Below are 18785 nucleotides of genomic sequence, written 5' to 3'. Positions count from 1 at the left end.
GGCTCATGGCTTACTGGCATCTTCACATGCTGCTTGTCCTGGCAACAGCTGGCAGTGACTCCTTCTGCCTTCCTGTTCTTTCTTTTCTCCTCTCTGTTAGTCCCACCTATACTTCCTGCCTAACCACTGGCCAATCAGTGTTTTATTTATTGACCAATCAGAGCAACACATTTGCCATACAGAACATCCCACAGCACTCAGATGCTTATATTATTTAGACTGTTTGGCCTAATGGCTCAGGCTTCTTGCTATCTAATTCTTCTATCTTAAATTAACCCATTTCTTTTAATATATACTTGGCCACATGGCTCCTGGCTTACCAGTACCTTACATCTTCTTTGTCATGGTGGAAGCTGGCAGTGTCTCTGCCTCAGCCTTCCACTTCCCAGAATTCTCTTGTCCTGCCCGTACTCCCTGCCTGTACTTCCTGCCTGGCTACTGGCCAATCAGTGTTTTATTTATTAACCAATCAGAGCAACACATTTGACATACAGAAAAGCCCAGAGCAATTTCATAATTAATAATAATAATAAAAGAAATGAGCATTCAAACTTGTGTTGCTCTTGGCTTAATTAAGCACTGTGTGCCTTTCCCATGGGGAAGATAAGGAATTCATGCAAACCAAGTTTCAAAGGAGAACAATGTTTTCTTTTTGTTTAGCACTGTCTTTTAAAGGGTACTGTTTATCTGCTTAGTTCTGATTTATTGTCTTTAAAATGAGGAGAGTGGTGCACTCCCCCTTTCTTTGAAAAATGAATAAAAAGGGGAAAATGCTCTGCAATAGAAGCTTTTCTTTGAGGTGTATCTGGGAGTGGCTTTGAGCAGGAATAATATCTCTTCCCAGATAGTTTTCATCCAGGGTTAAAAAAAATCCACCTTGAGAATACTATATTTTCAAGTATGAATGGGCCAACACTGAAGACAATAGAACTTGTGAGCTTCAAGTTCTCCTTTCAGTATGATGACAAACACTGGTTATTCCTCAGCGAGGTCTGGATCTTAATGAAACACTGTCTTCTATTCTTTAAACTATACTATCTTCAAAACCTAGTTGAGACTTTCTGTATTAGGACCCTCATGAATTTGTATATGGTGTCTCTGGTGGTAACAGCTCACTTTGTGGTGACATTCCACTTTCTTCTTTCTGATTGATCACTTTTTTTCTGTGATTAGAAAAAGGGATTATTTATAAATATCTTCAAGAAACCCCATACAGATAGGCTATGTGAGCTACATATTCTGCATACTGTACAGAGAAATTCTGGTGGTGGGATTACTTCTGTGGTTGTATAGAGTTTTGAAAAACTAAAGCCAGAGATCTGAAGAGGAAGAAGGAAAGAAAGAGGTCATGGAAGAAGGAGCTGGAAACTTGCCAGGTTCCCACGATCTGGTTTTGCCTTCCTGGCTGATATTGCCCAATGAAGAGGGTTATAAAATTATTGGCTACTTAGTAGCCCTAGGCCATCATCTAGCTCAAGTCATTTTTCCACCCCTGCAGAAGAAGTTAGTGGATCCTCAATGGGAAACTTACGGGAGCTGGGCGTTGTTCTGCTGCTCTGCATACAAATTGGTAAATATTGGGAGAATAGTCTCATAACAGCTAAGGGATCAACTGAGTCTAAACCTTGACATAGTTTCAGTGAAACTTTTTTTTTTCAAAATGTTTGGGTCTGTGAGCTTAAATGGGGCTTCTGAGGAACAATGTCCAGTTTCAAAGAGAAGCCCCAGTCCTGACCACCCAACTTCTGTTTGGATTTGTATGGGTCTTTCTTTAAGCTGTACTTCTTTAGAGACCTGACATGGCCTCTATGTTTTCTATATTCCCTGAAAAATGACTTTGCCCGTGGAGTGAGGAATTTGCTGTAACCTGAGGACTGCACCCTAATCGGAACCTAGAGTTTAGCCCCAACTCTGGCAGCTCCAGGGAAACTCTGTGCTCTTCCCTCTACCTACAGTAACTGGTAAGGTAGAAAATGAGCCAAGGGCAGTGTAGTTTTGTGGAGAATCCTCAGTCTCCATACCTGTTTTTCCTTGGCTTCTATAGGGAGGGGATATGATCATCCATTTGTCCTATCCTGTTCATGGTTTAAAACATGCTGCTGCCTGGTACTTACCTGTAAGGCAAAACCTTGATGAAGTCAAGCTGCCTGGGAGCCTGGGTGTCTCCCTCCTTTCAGCACAGTCTTTCTCTTTATTGCTTGCAGCTTTAGCTCTCCGTTGTAAACAATGTTCATCTTACTTCAATAAGAAATGTAAACATGAGATAAAAACGTGCATTGCAGAAGATGGTGAATCTTGTATGATTACTAGAATATGGGCTCTTCCTCACAGTGGTAAGTGGTGAATTTAGTTAATATGGAAGACCAATGGCCATGCCTCTTTCTATTTAGTGCTCAAATGCCTTCCTATGATATGGTACCACTATGAATACGATCATTTGAACTCAAGATCTCTGCAGAGCCTGGAATCCAGCAAATGGTTAGCAAGTGCATTTTGCCTGCCTTCCTGAGAGGGAACAGCCACTGTTTGCTTCATTATCTACAATGTCAAGCCAGTGTGGGGCTAATAGATATTATAGAGAAATAGTTTGTCATTTAACATACTCTTGGTTTACTTTTACTTGGATTTGTGGCTTGCTTCATCCAAAAACAATATATTGACTCTATTTTTATCTCTCACAGTGAATGATCCAACAGATGGATATTCTGGGTGCTGGAAAAACTGTAAAATAAGTGATTATGAGTACGGTGATCATTCAGTATTGACAACTTGCTGTGATACCTACGACTTTTGCAATGACATCAGAGTACCAATTGATGAATGGTACTAAAGGACCCTCAGATTATCTTATGGCTCTTTCCTGTCTTCCTCATGTTATTTCTGATCCTTCCTTAAGTTTCATTTTTACTCCAGACTAGAGACTTCTCCAGCATCAGAATGGAAAATCATCGTGTATTGTTTGTTCTTATGTGGCTATTAGACAATAAATTCACTAAATGATTTGCTGAGTTGTGAAGGATGTTCTTTGCTGAACAATTGTGATCACTGCCTCTGCTCTCCTGGAAACCTCATTATTTTAAAAATTTTACAGTCCCTATGAGGACACAGAGGCTGCAGGTAATCACTGGAATCTTGGTTGAAGAGAGACTCCAAACCCGGAACTAGCCTTTGAAAGTAGCACTTTAATTGAGACAGGACTCAGGGAATTCCAGGGTCAACACCCTACTTATACCATAGCTATTTTCACCAGGGCAGTGGTGTTTTTTGTCTACTGGACACAACCTAGAAAAATCCAGAAAGATAAACCTCAATTGAGAAAAATGCCTCTATCAGAATTCCTGTAGGAAGGTCTATAGGGTCTTTTCTCAATAACTGATTAGAAGGGTGGTTTGTTATTATTAATATGAGAGGGCTCAGTCCACAGAGAGTGGTGCCAGCCCCAGGCAGGTGATACTGGGTTATATAAAAAAGCAGGCTGAGCAAGCAAATGGAGAAAACCAGTAAGCAGCATTCCTCTGTGGCTTCTGCTTTAGTTCCAGCCTCCAGATTCCTACCCTGACTTTCCTTCGTGAAAAACCGTAAGCTGTGAGGTGAAACAAACCCTTTCTTCCCCATGTTGCTTTTGGTTACGAGTTTTTATCACAGCAATAGAAACCTAAGACAGAAATTGGTACATCAGATACCGCTGTGCCCAACCGAAGTTCACTGTCTGGGGAAGACTCTGGAAGGATTTTGGAATTTTAGGCAGGGAAAAAGATTGAGTGCTTAATGATAATGGGATATTATGGTCTGTGGAAAGATAGCAAAGCTGAAGGAGATGCAAGTTGTGGAGGCCTGGCTTTCTAAAAGTTCAGAAAGAAGCATAGACTCTACCAGGACGATTTGTGTAGTTTTTAAATTAAAAATCTTTGGTTTTCCTCATCTTCAACTGTAAAGTGTGGTGAACGAGAGAACAGTACCATTGAAGTAAACCTTTTCTTTAATGGGACTGGTGGTACTGGTTAGCTGGGTCTAAGGAATCAGCTGTGATTAGAAGGGACCAACATCACTGAGGCAAATCTTTGGGAAAATATTTCCTTAAAGTCAGCATAGAATAGCTGTGGTCCACGGTGGCCAAGGCTGCCTCTCATGTTGAAAGTCAAATTTGGTATTGTATAAAAGTCACCCACATGGTACTGGCTTTAAAGGAATGAAGACATCATGGAGAGCAGCTACAGCTTGCCACTGTGTGGCAGGGCTAAAGCTCCTGAAGAGAGGCCAGGAGAGGCCTCAGTTCTGGTGGAGACCACCACATAATGGAGATACCAATACTATGGGAAGACTTCCAAGGACATCAGCAACTGCGAAGTGCAATGTGTGCTGTGAATTCAAAAGACAGGTTGGCTATTTTGAAAATACCCATTTTATAATGTTTGTATTTTTTAAAGGCTGACAGTTTTGTGTTACTTGTGTTTTATAAGTTGTGATACTGTTGAAGTCTTGGAGATAAGTTAAAAATGAAGTGTTATGTTTAAAGTTAATTTATTGTGTCACATTGACAAAAGATTAATTGTTCTGTTTGTTTTTTGTAAACTTGACACAATCTAGAGTTATCTGACAAGAGTAATCTCAACTGAGAAAACACCTCCTTCAGATTTCTGGTATGCAGATCTGTAGGGTATTTTATTGATTAATGATTAATACGAGTGGGTTGTGCCCACTAGGCATGGTGCCATCCTGGGGCAGATATTCCTGGGTTATACAAGAAAGCAGGCTGAACAAGACATGAGGAACAAACAAGTAAGCAGCAGTCCTCTATGGTTTCTGCTCTAGTTCTTGTCCCCAGGCTCCTGCCCTAAGATCTTGACCCAATTTCCCTTCATAAAGGACTGGAAGGTGAAATAAACTCTTCTCTCCCCAAGTTGCTTTTAGTCGTGGCAATTTATTATGGCAGTAGAAAACTAAGACAAGAGTCCATTGTGAAATGATGCCTACTGGCTTGCTTATTTTGCTTTCTTATGCATTCCTGGATCACCTGCCTATGGACAGCATTGCCATGGTGGACTGAGCAAGGATGTATGCATCAATCATCAATCAAGAACTGCCCCATGGGCTTATTGAGGCATTTTCTTAACTGAAGTTCCCTCTTCTTAGATGATTCTAGCTTATGTCAAGTTGACAAAAAAAAACTAGACAATATAATGATACCTTATCACCTCAACACACAATCACATCTCTATTAAACCATAAACTTTCATTTCTTATATGTCTCCAGTATATCATGTTAATATTAATATCAGAATATAAAACAAAATATAACTTTAGAAGTCCCATTGTCTTTATAATTTCCACACTTTGAAAATCCAAGCTCTCTTTTAAAATGTAATGTGTCTTTAAAAGGTCAATGGCTCTCTTAAACAGATAAGTCTTCATAACTGTAGATTCATGTGTGTGTGTGTGTGTGTGTGTGTGTGTGTGAGTGTGTGTGTGAGTGTGTGTATGTGTGTTAAATACTTTCTACTCCAAGAGGAAAAAAACAACCAGGGCTCTGCCATAATCAAAGCAAACCAAAACCAATGTCCAGCAGTATAAATCATACCCTGTAATACTGTATTCCACATCTGGGATTCACTCATGATCTTCTAGGCTCCACAGGCCTTGGGCAACTACATTTCTTGGGTTACACCATTCACAGCACACATAGCTTACACACAGCTGACCCTGGGGAAGCACTTCCCAGTAGGTTTGCTAGGTGATGCTGGTCTCCTGCCAAATAAACACAACTAATTCTTCAGCCTTAGCTGACCCGCTTCTATTGACCCAGGGAGGCCAGTTTGCTTCCATCGATTCTTAATACAAAATATTACAGGAACAACCCTGATACAGTCTTTGCTTCCCTCTGAAATTTCACAAGCCAGGCCTCTATCATCGGTGTTGTTCATCATTATCTCCCAACCTCCCACTGAACATTCAGGATTCAAAGGTTTTTCCAGCTCAAAGTTCAAAGACTTTTGATTACTCTACAAAAAAAAAAAAATGGTTAGGTCTGTGACAGCACTATTCTCGGAACATGATACCAATTTCTTTCTTAGTTAGATTTTTATTGCTGTAATAAAAACTGTGACCATAAGAAGTTGGAGGAAAAGGTTTATTTCATCTTATAGTCCATTACAAAGTGAACAAGGATAGTTACTCAAAGCAGAAATCTGGAGGCAGGACTGAAGAGTTCTTTTACAGGCTTGTTCCCCCTGGCTTCCTCATTCTCCTTTCTTACACTCTCCAGGACCACCTGTCTATGGATGCCACCACATAGAATGGGCAAGGCCTGCCCACATCAAAATTAATTTTTAAAAATGCCCATCACTTACCTACAGCCCAATATGATGGAGTCACTTCCTCAATGAGGAAAATGCAGATAACACAAGGTAACTGCTGCTAACCAATCTAATTGTGATATAGCTACAACAACTCTTGACCTCAAAACCTTGGTGATCCAGTTTTCTTACAGTGGCACAACTATCCAGGAGGTGGAAAATTGAGGACGTTGGATCATTATCTCCCTAAAGTGAATTTGATTAAGATTTAGTTGTGAAACTTCCTCTCTGTTCTACTCATTTCATGCTCCTGTAATTGCAGGGAGCAACAAAGGCAAGGAATCGGGTAAGTCTTCCATTGTGCTTTATCAGATATGAAAAATGGAATGTCCTTACATATTGGGTGAATGGAATGTGTTTGACTATCTTGTTCTCCTCACATGGATGAGCAGCACAGATATGAAAGTTCAGTTGAAAGTGGAGACAATAGACTTAAGGGTTTGGTAGAACAGGGAAACAGAGGTGAATGAAAAACTCAGAGATTGTTGATAATTCTAGAGACACTATGGCTGTACAATGTGCAAAATCTCTCACTTCATTCCCAGTCCATATTAGTGGTCAACACAATCGCACATTCCTTGGACAAAGATTGAGATAAATGGGATAGAAGTTTGTCATTGCATTTTAAAGAGTGTGTCTGGCTGGAAGCAGAAAAAAAATGTTTCCAGATTCCTCTTGTGATGAATAATCTTCATTGTGGATTTATTTGGATCTATATCACTAGGAGATTATAAGGCATGCCCCATGTATCTCTGAGGATATTTCCAGTGATGATTTCTTAATGTGGTTGGTACCATCCCACAGTCTGGGATGCAGATGGAATAAAAGGGGAAACGTAGAAAGCTACTGGAACATCCATCAGGATTCTCATTTCCCTCTGATTTCTGAGCTGTCATGTCCTTAACTGTGCTTCTTGACCATGCCATCCCTGCAATGATAGATGGAAATCCTGAAATGATGGGCCAGAAATAAACTCCCTTCCCTTAAATTGTTTCTGTCAAGCATTTGATCAAAGCAAGAGAAGAATACATATAGATGATAGATAGATAGATGATAGATAGATAGATAGATAGATAGATAGATAGATAGATAGACAGACAGACAGACAGACAGACAGATAGATAGATAGATAGATAGATAGATAGACAGATAGATAGATAGATAGATGATAGATAGACAGACAATAGGTAAATAATAGATGATTAGATGATAGAGATAGATAGATAGATAGATAGATAGATAGATAGATAGATAGACAGATAGACAGACAGATATTTGCAGCTAGAGTTTTTTTTTGGTTCTGTCTGGCCCTGGCCCATGGTCAGGACAAATCTCTCTCACCCACCAGTCTCACAGCCGCTCAGATCCAACTGAGTAAACACACAGAGACTTATATTATTTACAAACTGTATGGCCATGGCAGGCTTTTTGCTATCTAGGTTTTTTTAAATTAACCCATTTTTATAAATCTATACCTTGTCACATGGTTCATGGCTTACCAGTATCTTACATGTTGGTACTCATGGCGGTGGCTGGCAGTGTCTCCTGACTCAGTCTTTCACTTCCCAGAATTCTCTTCCCTCCTTGTCTCACCTATATTTTTTGCCTGACAACTGGCCAATCAGCGTTTTATTTATTAACCAATCAGAGCAACACATTTAACATACAGAATATCCCATAGCAGATATTGGCATATATTGACATATATGATCACAACTACAAAAGAATCACAGCACACTAGAGTGCTATGATTTCAAGTACTAAGAGGCATATGGTGGAAGTCCACTGATTGTGTGGACTTTGAAGGCCTTCACAAACTCAACTGTTGTTTTCTCCATCCCTTTTTCATCTCTAATGAAATGTAATGTCTGCATGAAAGTTTATCTCACATTGTACACTTGTCCTCTTTCAAGATCCATCACATCTCTGCTCTATGAAGACCATTCTGGATTTTTCTGTGAATACATATGTTCTGGGTTAGTGCTTTTGACTCTACAAAGATCCCTCATTGTTTTCATTATGATTGCTCTTCTCTTCTCTAATTCAAAAGAAGTTGTTTTACAAATATCTTCTAAAGACTACACACAGCTTGGCACAATAAGGAATATTCATGTACCACACACACCATGAAAAATCACCTGTAGGTTATATGTTGTTGGACTCTTAGAATAAGAAAGCCTCAGTCAATAATGAAGAAAGAAGTGAGACACTGAGGAGGGATCTGGAGAATTGCTGAGATTGGACAGTTCAGATGTCAGGGTCTTCCACTATTCTTTTCTGCCCTGTTTTTTTTTATTGAGACTGGGTCTTTAACTGTACTTAGAACTCATTAGTTTAGCTGGTTTGGCTGCCAATGAGCTTCAGGGATCCACCTGTCTCTGCTGCCCTGTGCTGGAGTTATAGATACATGCTACTGTGCTGGCTTTATGTGGGTTCTAGGGATCCAAACTCAAGTCCTCATGCTTACATGCCAGTCATTCTTCTGGATAAGTGATCCCTACCACCACCACTCTCTTTTAAAACTAGTTTTCAGGAGATAAAACTCCTTTTGATAATTAATTGCAGTCCTAAGCACTGAGCTCTTGGGGAATCCTGGACATTTGTTCCAATATGTCCTTCTCTTCTCTTCCATCCTCAAATGATTCCAGATGATTCCAGAATGGCTGACTCTATGCCAAACAGATCCTTATGCCAGAGGTGTACAGAGACAGTTAGTGGGTAAATCGAGGACTTGTGCAGAGGTAAGTGGTATAAGGCTGAACAGAACCATCTGGAATTAGAAGAGCCATCCTGAATGAACATAATATCTCCTCTTCTGTGTAATGAGGTTTATGTTCCTGAAGCCTAGGGGCTCTACTGCTGACATATTCTAAGGACAAAACTTTATCCATAATATCTTCTGAAGAGACAGCTAGAGCTGAGGAGTCACAAAGAACTGGGATAAGAACAGCTGGATAAATCTAACCAAAAAGCCTCTACCCAGTAGTTTCCAGTGTTGTCTGACAATAAAGTCACTGTAGAGAGAATGGGAAGGTTGTCTTTAACATGGGACTTTAGGCCTGCTTAATAGTGTAGTCAATCCAGAAACCACTGAGGAAGATTGCTCTCTTCCCACATTATGCACTATCCTTTGTGTTCCCAGTGAGACAGTCCAGCAAATACCACTGGCTTCACAAAATAAGAGCAGCTTTTCCTCTTTTTATCTGTGACTGCAGACAATGCTGTTACTAGGTTCCTGTTAATTAAAGTTAGGATTTGCTTTAAAAATTAGAAGAAAATTCTCTCTGTGTATGTTTCTCTCTCTCTCTCTCTCTCTCTCTCTCTCTCTCTCTCTCTCTCTCTCTCTCTCTCTCTCTCTCTCTCTCTGTGTGTGTGTGTGTGTGTGTGTGTGTGTGTGTGTGTGTGTGTGTGTGAGAGAGAGAGAGAGAGAGAGAGAGAGAGAGAGAGAGAGAGAGCCCTGACTGGTCTGAAACTTGCTATGTAGATGAATGGATTTTTTTTTTTTTTGCTTCTGCAGTGTTAGGATTAAAGGCATGCACCATCATGCCCCGCCACTTACCTACTTATCATGTGGAGGAGAGTATGCAAGCTTCTTACATAGTAAAGAAATAAATGAAGGCAAAGGCTCCCTTTCTGAGGCTGATTATCTTTAGTGAAATGAAACACAATGGTTTGAAGAGATGGTTCAGTGAACAAAGATACTTCCTGCCAAGCCTGATGACCTGAGTTTGATCCCTGGGACCCACGTAGTAGAAAGAGAGAACCAACTCTTGTCAGTTGAAGTTTCCCTCCGACCTCCTCCACTTAGGCACTAGGCACTATGCAAGTGAACACACACACACACACACTAAAAAGTGTTATGATGTTTTTACAAGTAAAACACTATGATAAATATTGTTTCTGATGTAAGTCTTGACATTTGTTTGCTTAGACATCCATATGTCAGTAAGGCTGTACAGGTAAGTTTTGGTACATGGCAGGCAAGATAAGTTTATTTCACAAGAATCCAGTGTATGTTTTGTCAACAATCCAAAGACAGAGGTTTACAGGTTCCAAGCAAAAAATGGACGCTGAGTTAGTGAGGCACTAAGATCTTGATTTGCTCTGTCTGTGCTGTATGCACATGTTGAACTGTCACAGTATGTATAATTAATACATTATTAGTAAAAGTAAACAACACGAGACATGATGTACAGGATAATTATCAAATCAACATGTTGATAGACTATATTTAATTACTTCTAATTCTCCTAGTTATTAAGGAAGAATAGTGTGTTAAAATGATTCCATTTTCAATACTAGTAAGACATTTTAGATGCATATCATATTTCAGTTTTACTTTGTCAGTGGGAGTATCATATGCCTTGCTGTTATTTCTATGTATTTGGTTCTGGTTTTAAAGGAATCTACCATTTAATCAACAGTTAATTTGACCTTTAGCACATTTGACTTATGAATAGAGGTTTGGTTTATTCACTCTAAGAATGGAGATTTTTATAGCAACTGCTTATTACATGCATTTTTAAATGTAACAATGAGAAATTCTTCACACCAAACAACACACTGCTTCTCATATTTTGTTAACTGATGATGATCCTCAATATTGTCATAGAGAGGACAAACTGGATTTATTTTAAGTAAAAATGGCATAAATGTCAATGAAAAGTAACAAGCATATCTTTTCATTAGAAATATTCATCATTCTTTGATCATATTTTCCCCTCCCCCAACTCCTCCCATATCCTCCCCACCTTCCTATCCACCAAACTCCATTTCAGTCTTTCTGTTTTCCTCTCTTTCTCTCTCTCTCTCTCTCCTCTCTCTCTCTCCTCTCTCACTCTCTCGACACAAAAGAATTTGATTCAGCTTTAAGGAAACATGAAATTTGCAGGAAAGCAATGAACCCGAATCTGGAAGGTATTATAGTAACTGTGACAACCTAGAAACAGAAAGACAAATACTCATGTTTTCTCTCAAACGCAGGCCCTAGCTTTAATTTAAATGTGTATGCCATGAATTGGCTACCCTTGTTGTTCGTGATATTATGATGGGACCTAAAGTTGATCAATGAGCCAGTCTCAAGCTCAGGGTTACCAAACTCCATCATCATTCTCAATTGAAGATGTCTACATCCGGAAACCATAGGCAGTCCTACATTTCCTTACACAGTTGACTGGCTGAGTCTGGTCTCCAGCCACTTTCCCATTTTAGTTTGTCACGTCCAGCCCTCCTGCTCTCTACAACTGCTCCCTAGGCAGTCTTTTACCCTGAATCTATAACAGGTTAAATCCAGGCTCTCTGACTTTGTATCCCTGTTCTCAGGCACCTATGGGAGCTGAGATTTTAAAAGAAAATAGGTTTCTCTTTGATACAGAGCCAAATTGGTACCCTGTGAGGCCCACAGATTAGCAAAAAGAGATCACTGTCCACCACCAAACATTCATGGGAGGAATCACTGTCACCAGCACATACAATCCATGAGTCCCTTCACCTACTAGGCCTGGATAGTAATCAAGTGGATGCACAATTTCTCTCCCGAGACCTTCTGACAGCAGACCCATGGGAGGGTATGTGTTCAAGTGCCTCATACTGCATATGTTCTGACATCCTCAGAGCCTAGAAGAGGCTAGGAAAAATGCAATCTGGGCTGAGTTGGTCAGCTTCTAGAATTGAGTGATCCAGCAGCCTGGACACTCTGATCTCTGCTCTGGCATCAAGGGAATCTACCCACAGTTGGTCTCTGCTTTTCAAACTTACATCATCAATTTTAAAATCGCATCCTCTTTGTGTAACAGCCTGTGCTTCCTTCCACATAAGGTTTTTCAAACACTTGTTTCAAAGTCATAGTCAATGCAGTCCACGCTGTCTCTCATGGTACCCACACTCTGACCCAGCAAGACAAGAGACTTCTGAATCATAGAGATGCAAGAATGCAGGGGCCTCTGATCTCTCAGGCAGAAAAGTCAGATGCTAAGAACCTCCTTAAGATGACTCCCAGATATGTCACTGCAGGAATGAGCTCTAAGATACAGGGAGCCTGCTCTCCAGTGTACCAGTTCCCTATGTGGATCTCAGATCCCCTGTGTGCTTAGAATATAAATGTGCACAGTGCCAGATTCTGCACCAGTGGGAACACTGAGACTGTGTTTCTCTTTTCACTTATAGCCCACTGACAAGCTTGTTACCATCACACTGCCCCTCCTCCTGTGCAGCAGAATGACTGTTCTTAGTGCTCTGTTTTCTCCTTTAATCCTAGAATGTAATGTTTCTGCATCTCACCTGGTCACAGCTCTCACTGTCTTCCATGGAACCTTGGTTGATGATGTAGCTGCACATGTTCTTAATGTCATCTAGTAGAGATACAGGAGAGTACTGGGTATCGCTGCCATCTTCCAGACCACTAATGATCCAGTTTCTAGAAAAATGTATTAAATGGTGGGAAAGAAATCATAGGAAACATATAGATTTAAAATGATTATTTATTTTGGAACAGGAAAATATATTTATTACAACATACATGAAAATCCTGGTCTCATTCTCCTCCCAACAATACAAGAAAAGATAATTTTCACTTTTTTTGAATTGGATAGACTATAAGTCAGCTTATGCCATGGAAAACAAGAACACTTCCCATGAAAAAAAGAGTGCCCAGGGAGTTGGACAGTGTGATGGGCAATGTATGAGAATATTTAATGGGTCAAGAGACTAGAAGGATCAAGTTGGAGAGATAAAGACAAGGAGGCATGAGGAATATATGGCAGTGTGCACTCATGATAAATCTTCTTGTCTCATCTTATAGCAACCAGACACAAGAGGCAGCATACAACCAATAGTCAAGATGACTGGACCAATGAATGTTTTTAGAAACTGGTCATCCAACTCACTGCCTGGGCAGTGAATCAAAAACCAACGAGCTACAATAGTAAAAATGTGGATAAGCTGATAGTCTTATAGTATGACTACATGTCATCAAATCTGATCAAGCACCCAATGATGCACAGTATCTCCAACATCCTTTTTTTTTAAAAAAAAAAAAAAAGTATTGATCATGAGTCCTTGATAGTATAATTTCCAAGATTACTTGAATCTGTTGGAAGTTGGCAAGTTTGTGGCATTGGGTCAGTTTCACCCTAGAATAGGTGACGATCAAGATTTAGATTTGGAGATCTGCTTGTCATCATGCTTCTTTCATGGTCCTTCATGTTAAATATGGTAGATCACATGTTAGTCATCCACAGTGGTATCTGAGCTTTGGGGACATCAGATCAATGGGTATGTATTGAACTATCTAATTCTCTAAGTAATGACAGCAGTCTGGATGTGAGAGAGAAACATGTCATGGAAAAGTGTTGACAGTGTTAAAGGGTATGCTCTGACCATTCTTGTAGTTCTTACCCAATTCCCTTGCCTGAGTATATTATATAATAACTGGGGGGCTGATCTTAGCAGCCAGTGAACTACAGTCATCTAACTCAAGTGCTCCCTAATCTCTAACACAACTTGCTTCAAGAGTTAGCTGATGCCCAATGGTGAACCTACTGAAACAGGGTCTCCTTCTGTTCTGCATAGGAATTGGCAAATGTTTGGAGGTTGGTTTGATAATAGTTAAATTATCATCTGAGGGTAAACATTGGTATATTTTTAAGCAGGACCTTCATTCTTCCATGATCTTAGGCCTATGCTTCAAAGTGAAATTATGAAGAACACAATCCAATGTATATAAAGGAAAGTTCCATCCCTGGCTATTTGATATCTCTTCCATTTTTTATTTTCCTGAATCCTTCCCAAATCTTATCTGTCACTAAAAATGTCAGACAATGAACTTTCTACCTCCTAATCTATGATTTAACAGGGAAGTGAAAAATAAGAAACTCCTCTTCAACCTGAGGGGACTGTCTCTCTTATCATTCTTGGACATTTAGCTCAGGTTCTGGAAGTATAAGGGATGTTCTGTGCTCTCCATTCTACATGTAGTCACTGTAGTAAACCACAAGATAATCCTGGGACTGGTGGCTCTATACAGTGTTAGTACTCCTGCCAGCCAGTCTGTTCATAACTTGTCACTTGCAGGTGAGAATCACATAACCCTCTGCTTCTTCGTCTTTGTCTGTAGCTTGGGATGTGTCTCTAAGGTAAATTTTTTTAGTGTCCACTCCCTTTGGAGAGTGACAGTAGTGTTTCCTTTCCCCTTTGAACACAGTCTCATTTTTCTTATAGCCTTTTCTCTGCGTAGATATTGTAGTGCCTTTAGAAACAAAATCTGGCTGGGTGGTGGTGGTGCACACCTTTAAGCCCAGCACTTGGGAGGCAGAGCCAGGTGAATCTGTGAGTTTGAGGCGAGCCTGGTCTACAGATTGAGATCCAGGACAGGCACCAAAGCTACACAGAGAAAACCTGTCTCAAAAAAAACAAGAAGAAGAAGGAGGAGGAGAAGGAGAAGGAGAAAAAACAAAATTTGTGTGCATGGACTTGTATGATCCATAGAGTCTTGATTGGACCACAAAACTGTAAGTGTATTCATTGATCCAGTGAAAGTTGTTGGAATTCCCCTTGTTCAAATGTCAACCCATCTTCCCTTAAAAATGCAAATGAAGACCATGTTTGAGACTCTGGCCCTCCCTCCATAATGATCTTTGTTAGACAATTCTTTTTTATTTTTTGTGTATATATGTGGGTTTGCCTGCATATATGTATCTGTACCACATGTATGCCTGGTGCTACAGAGGCCAGAAGAAGGCATGAGATACTATGGAACTGAACTTACAGATGAATGTGAGCTGACAAGTGGGTTCTGGAAACTGAACCTGCTCTTCTGAAAGAGCCGTGAGTGCCCTTAAGCACTAAGCCATCTCCCCTGCACAGATCTGATAATTCTAATAAGAAGAGGATATTGAGTTCATAGGAGATGTTTCCCACCATTTTATTCATGATCTCTTTATGAGTCTCCACAGGCACAACTATTTCCTCAGGGTGCAAAGGATCTAAATCGCTGGGTCTAAACATTCCACTCCTCACACTCTGTCCTCCTCCACTATTCTAATGCTGATCTAACTTTGATCTCAGCTCAGACTCTGGTGTCCTGCAAACCTACTCCTGGTCTACATAGCTCCCTAGCTCCCTCTATGCTTCTCATCTTGCTGCTGTGCCCATCTCTGAACATCTGCCACAGTGCGTTTTAATCATTTGACATTCCAAGGTATTGGTCTTTGACAGAAGACTTGATATGGATCTTTACCTACCTGGTGCTTACCACAGAAACTGGAACCCATCAAGAAGAGTACGGCATGTATTTTGTGCCTGTCTGCATGAAAGGAGTGGGAGCCCAATACTGACAAAGTTTCTCAGTTTGAATCTGACATCTATTCTGAGTCAATAGAGTTCAGTCTTGTTTGCTCCAAGGCTGTGAGAAAGTTCCGATTAGCCTGCAGAGTCTCCTTGAAGGGTTGTGAGAAAGTTCTGATTAGCCCACAGAGTCTCCTTGAAGGGCTGTGAGAAAGTTCTGATTAGCCCACAAGAAGGAACACACTATCTAGCTAGATGCAGGCTGCTGATGCCAGCCAGAGGTATATTGAGATAAAAAAAGAAACTCCCTGCTCCTTGACACAAGGCAAGATAGATAGTGGTTGAATGCCTGTGCTGTGCATTGGTCTACCTCCATTCTTCAAAACTGTATATAAGCTGACTGTGAAATAAACTCAGGGCTGTGCGATATGACCGGCAGACCTCTTGACTCTTTTCTATCTTCTTCATTGTCTCTTCAATCCGCACGTCTCTACCCAGCTACCCAGCTGACTGTTGGGGCCAAATAGGCTACTGTGTGTAACACCCATAACAATGTTCTCAGTCTGTGGGTCAAGACCTCTTTGGTGTTGCACATCAGATACCCTATGTATCAGATACTTACATTGTGATTCATAACAGTAGCAAGATTACAGTTATAAAGAATCAATGAAAATAATTTTATGGTTGGGGGTGAACACAACACAAGAAACTGTATTCAAGGGTCCCAGCATTAGGAAGGTTGAGAACGACTAGTCTATAACCTCAAGCTCAGCACCAGAAGGATAAAACTTCTGGGAGAAGGGATCTTGCTAAATACAGTTGGAATGCATGGCAGGACTGCCAGTGTAGGACTGGTCATTCCTAGGGAAGAAATAGTCTCCTTTAATATATTCTCGGTTACTCAAACTTGGGTCTCGAGCTAACACGGTGACAACTTGTTTCTGCTTTTCTCTTCCAGTGGCTGATGCACAGCATGTGGAGTCCAAATGCATGAAAACTGTGAATAGAGTGAGGCTTTCTGTGGTGACTGTGCAGAGTGCTGACAAGCTGCTGTAATTTGGAGACTTTTGCAATGATCTCAAGTCACCAGTTATAATGTCTTAGACTGGGGTACATTTAGATTGTCTCCTCACTTCCCTCAAATCTCCTGCCCGATCCCCTTGCTTGTTTTAGTTTTATTCTCTGCTAAAGGCTTCTCCAAGCATCAGACATGCAGGAGTCACAGAACCCGAGGTCAAAAGCTCTTTGGTATCAGTCTTAAGGATGACACAGTCCACTTCTTATCCTTGGTATTTTGCTTACAATTAGCAAGAATAGAGTTGAGTCTTGAATTTAATCAGTGCTTTTACAACCTGAAAAAGAGATGTCATCATGGATTTAAGTGCATAAAATACCTTACACTATGAGAAGGAGGGGGCAGCTAATGAATAGACAGCAAGCAATTCAACATACACTTCTGTTCTCAGACATATAGAGAACTCTGTGATCTCCTAAGGAGATGAGAAGTACAGAAAAGATATTAAAGGAACAGTGTACATACAGCCCTATGTACCAGAGAAGAACACACATTCTTCTGATGTTGCATGAAGCATCATCTGTTAGGTCCATTTACAATCTCTTGTTTTCTGTAATGTGGATTGAACCTAGGCCTCATGAATGCTAGGTGACTGCTTCACTGCTGAGCTGTGTCTGCTACCTTCTTTTAACTTTTTTCTTTTCTTTTTTTTTATTTTTGGAGACAGGGTTTGTCTGTGTAGTATTGGTTCTTTCGACTTTTTATTTTGAGATGGTTTCACGTAGTGTCCCGGGAAGGCATTGAGCTCTCTCTGTAGCCCAGGCAGGTTTTGAACTTTCAGTTCTCCTGCCTGGTCATCCCATGTAGAAACATTGCAGGACTGTGCCATCAGGCCTGACTTAGAGTGTTATGACTCTTGTTTACCTGATTACCTCTTGTGTAACTGCTCTATACACACTTGAGGGTGATGTATGGATGTCTCCAACGATAGTTGAACTACACACTTTGCACTTTAATTCCGTCAGCTTTTGATTTACTTATTTCTAGGCCGATTAGAATCATGTATGTATATAATTGTCACAAACTCTAAATGGTTAAAAGTTATATAATCCATCTTGCACTTTCTAGCTTTACCTTAGTAGGATAGGAAACATTTTAAAGCATTTGCCTAGCAAGTAGGGACATTCTGCTCAACAGCATTCCATGCCAGCCAACCTTCTCTTGCTGTAAAATTTATTCCTGTAGATGACAGCATCAGTGAAATGTGCTGCCACCTGCTGGCACACATTTGAGGTGTGGCTGTGGTCCTTTGGCAAGATGGTGCAAGATGCAAGATTGCTGTCTGAAGTTAAAATCTCTGAGTTCTGCATTCTTCTCTAAATTCTGCTCAGTTCTGAAACTTCCCTAAGTTGCAGGTAGATGGCTGTACGGCTTTTGGGTCCCTGTGATGAAACACCTAGTAACAATGAGTCACAAATGCTAAACACGAGGATTGTTGCAATGTCTGCTGAAGGCAGGGGTGGGGGGAGTATTGTTTTACGATGCAGAACACAAGAAGAGGCTCAGATATATTGTTGGTTTTTTTTAAGCACATTACATAATGGTCTAGCTAAAGTAGGCTAGTCAAATGGAGAACTGTATTCTTCCGTTACAGGAATTTCATGTTGTTTTTAATGTACACCTCTGATTTTAAGGACAGACTGTCTATAGTAAGGAAACAGGAAGAGAAGTGATTTTTTAAAATGTACAATATGTTCTAGATTTATAAAGTAATATTCTTAAATGTTTTCTTGAATCTTTGAATATTTCATAAAAATATAATCTCCAACATAAAACAAAGGATGAATATTAGTGGTTGCTCCACAACCTCTGGGAAACTCTAGTGATACCTAGACACTTTAATTTTTCTTTTAAAAAAATAAAGTTTTTTTAATTGATATGAATATGGATGTGTCTATATGCCATGTATGTATGAATGCCTGAGGAGGCCAGGAGAGGGTGTCAGGTCCAGTGGAGCTGAAGTTACAGGCAGTTGTTAGCCAACCAATTGTGTGTGCTGGGAATGGAACACCGGTCCTCTGAAGAGACCAAGCACTGTTAACTGCTGAGCTGGCTGCTAGTCCCTTAATTGTCCC

The 18785-nt window shown here is 40.3% G+C and overlaps 1 protein-coding gene across 1 annotated transcript; it reads left to right on the top strand.

The window, feature by feature from the left end:
* Positions 1 to 1473: 1473 nt before the first annotated feature.
* LOC114699746 (prostate and testis expressed protein 3-like) lies at positions 1474 to 2962 on the top strand. The gene is made up of 3 exons (XM_028879017.2): positions 1474 to 1570; positions 2205 to 2333; positions 2682 to 2962. Exons 1-3 carry the CDS (start codon positions 1519 to 1521, stop codon positions 2828 to 2830), a joined length of 330 nt encoding a protein of 109 aa, XP_028734850.1. The 5' UTR covers positions 1474 to 1518; the 3' UTR covers positions 2831 to 2962.
* Positions 2963 to 18785: the final 15823 nt, after the last annotated feature.

This window comes from Peromyscus leucopus, chromosome 7 (genome assembly GCF_004664715.2).
Source record: "Peromyscus leucopus breed LL Stock chromosome 7, UCI_PerLeu_2.1, whole genome shotgun sequence".
Classification (NCBI taxonomy): domain Eukaryota; kingdom Metazoa; phylum Chordata; class Mammalia; order Rodentia; family Cricetidae; genus Peromyscus; species Peromyscus leucopus.
The sequence above is the reverse complement of the archived record's forward strand: the minus strand, read 5'-3'. Positions and strand labels throughout refer to the sequence as shown.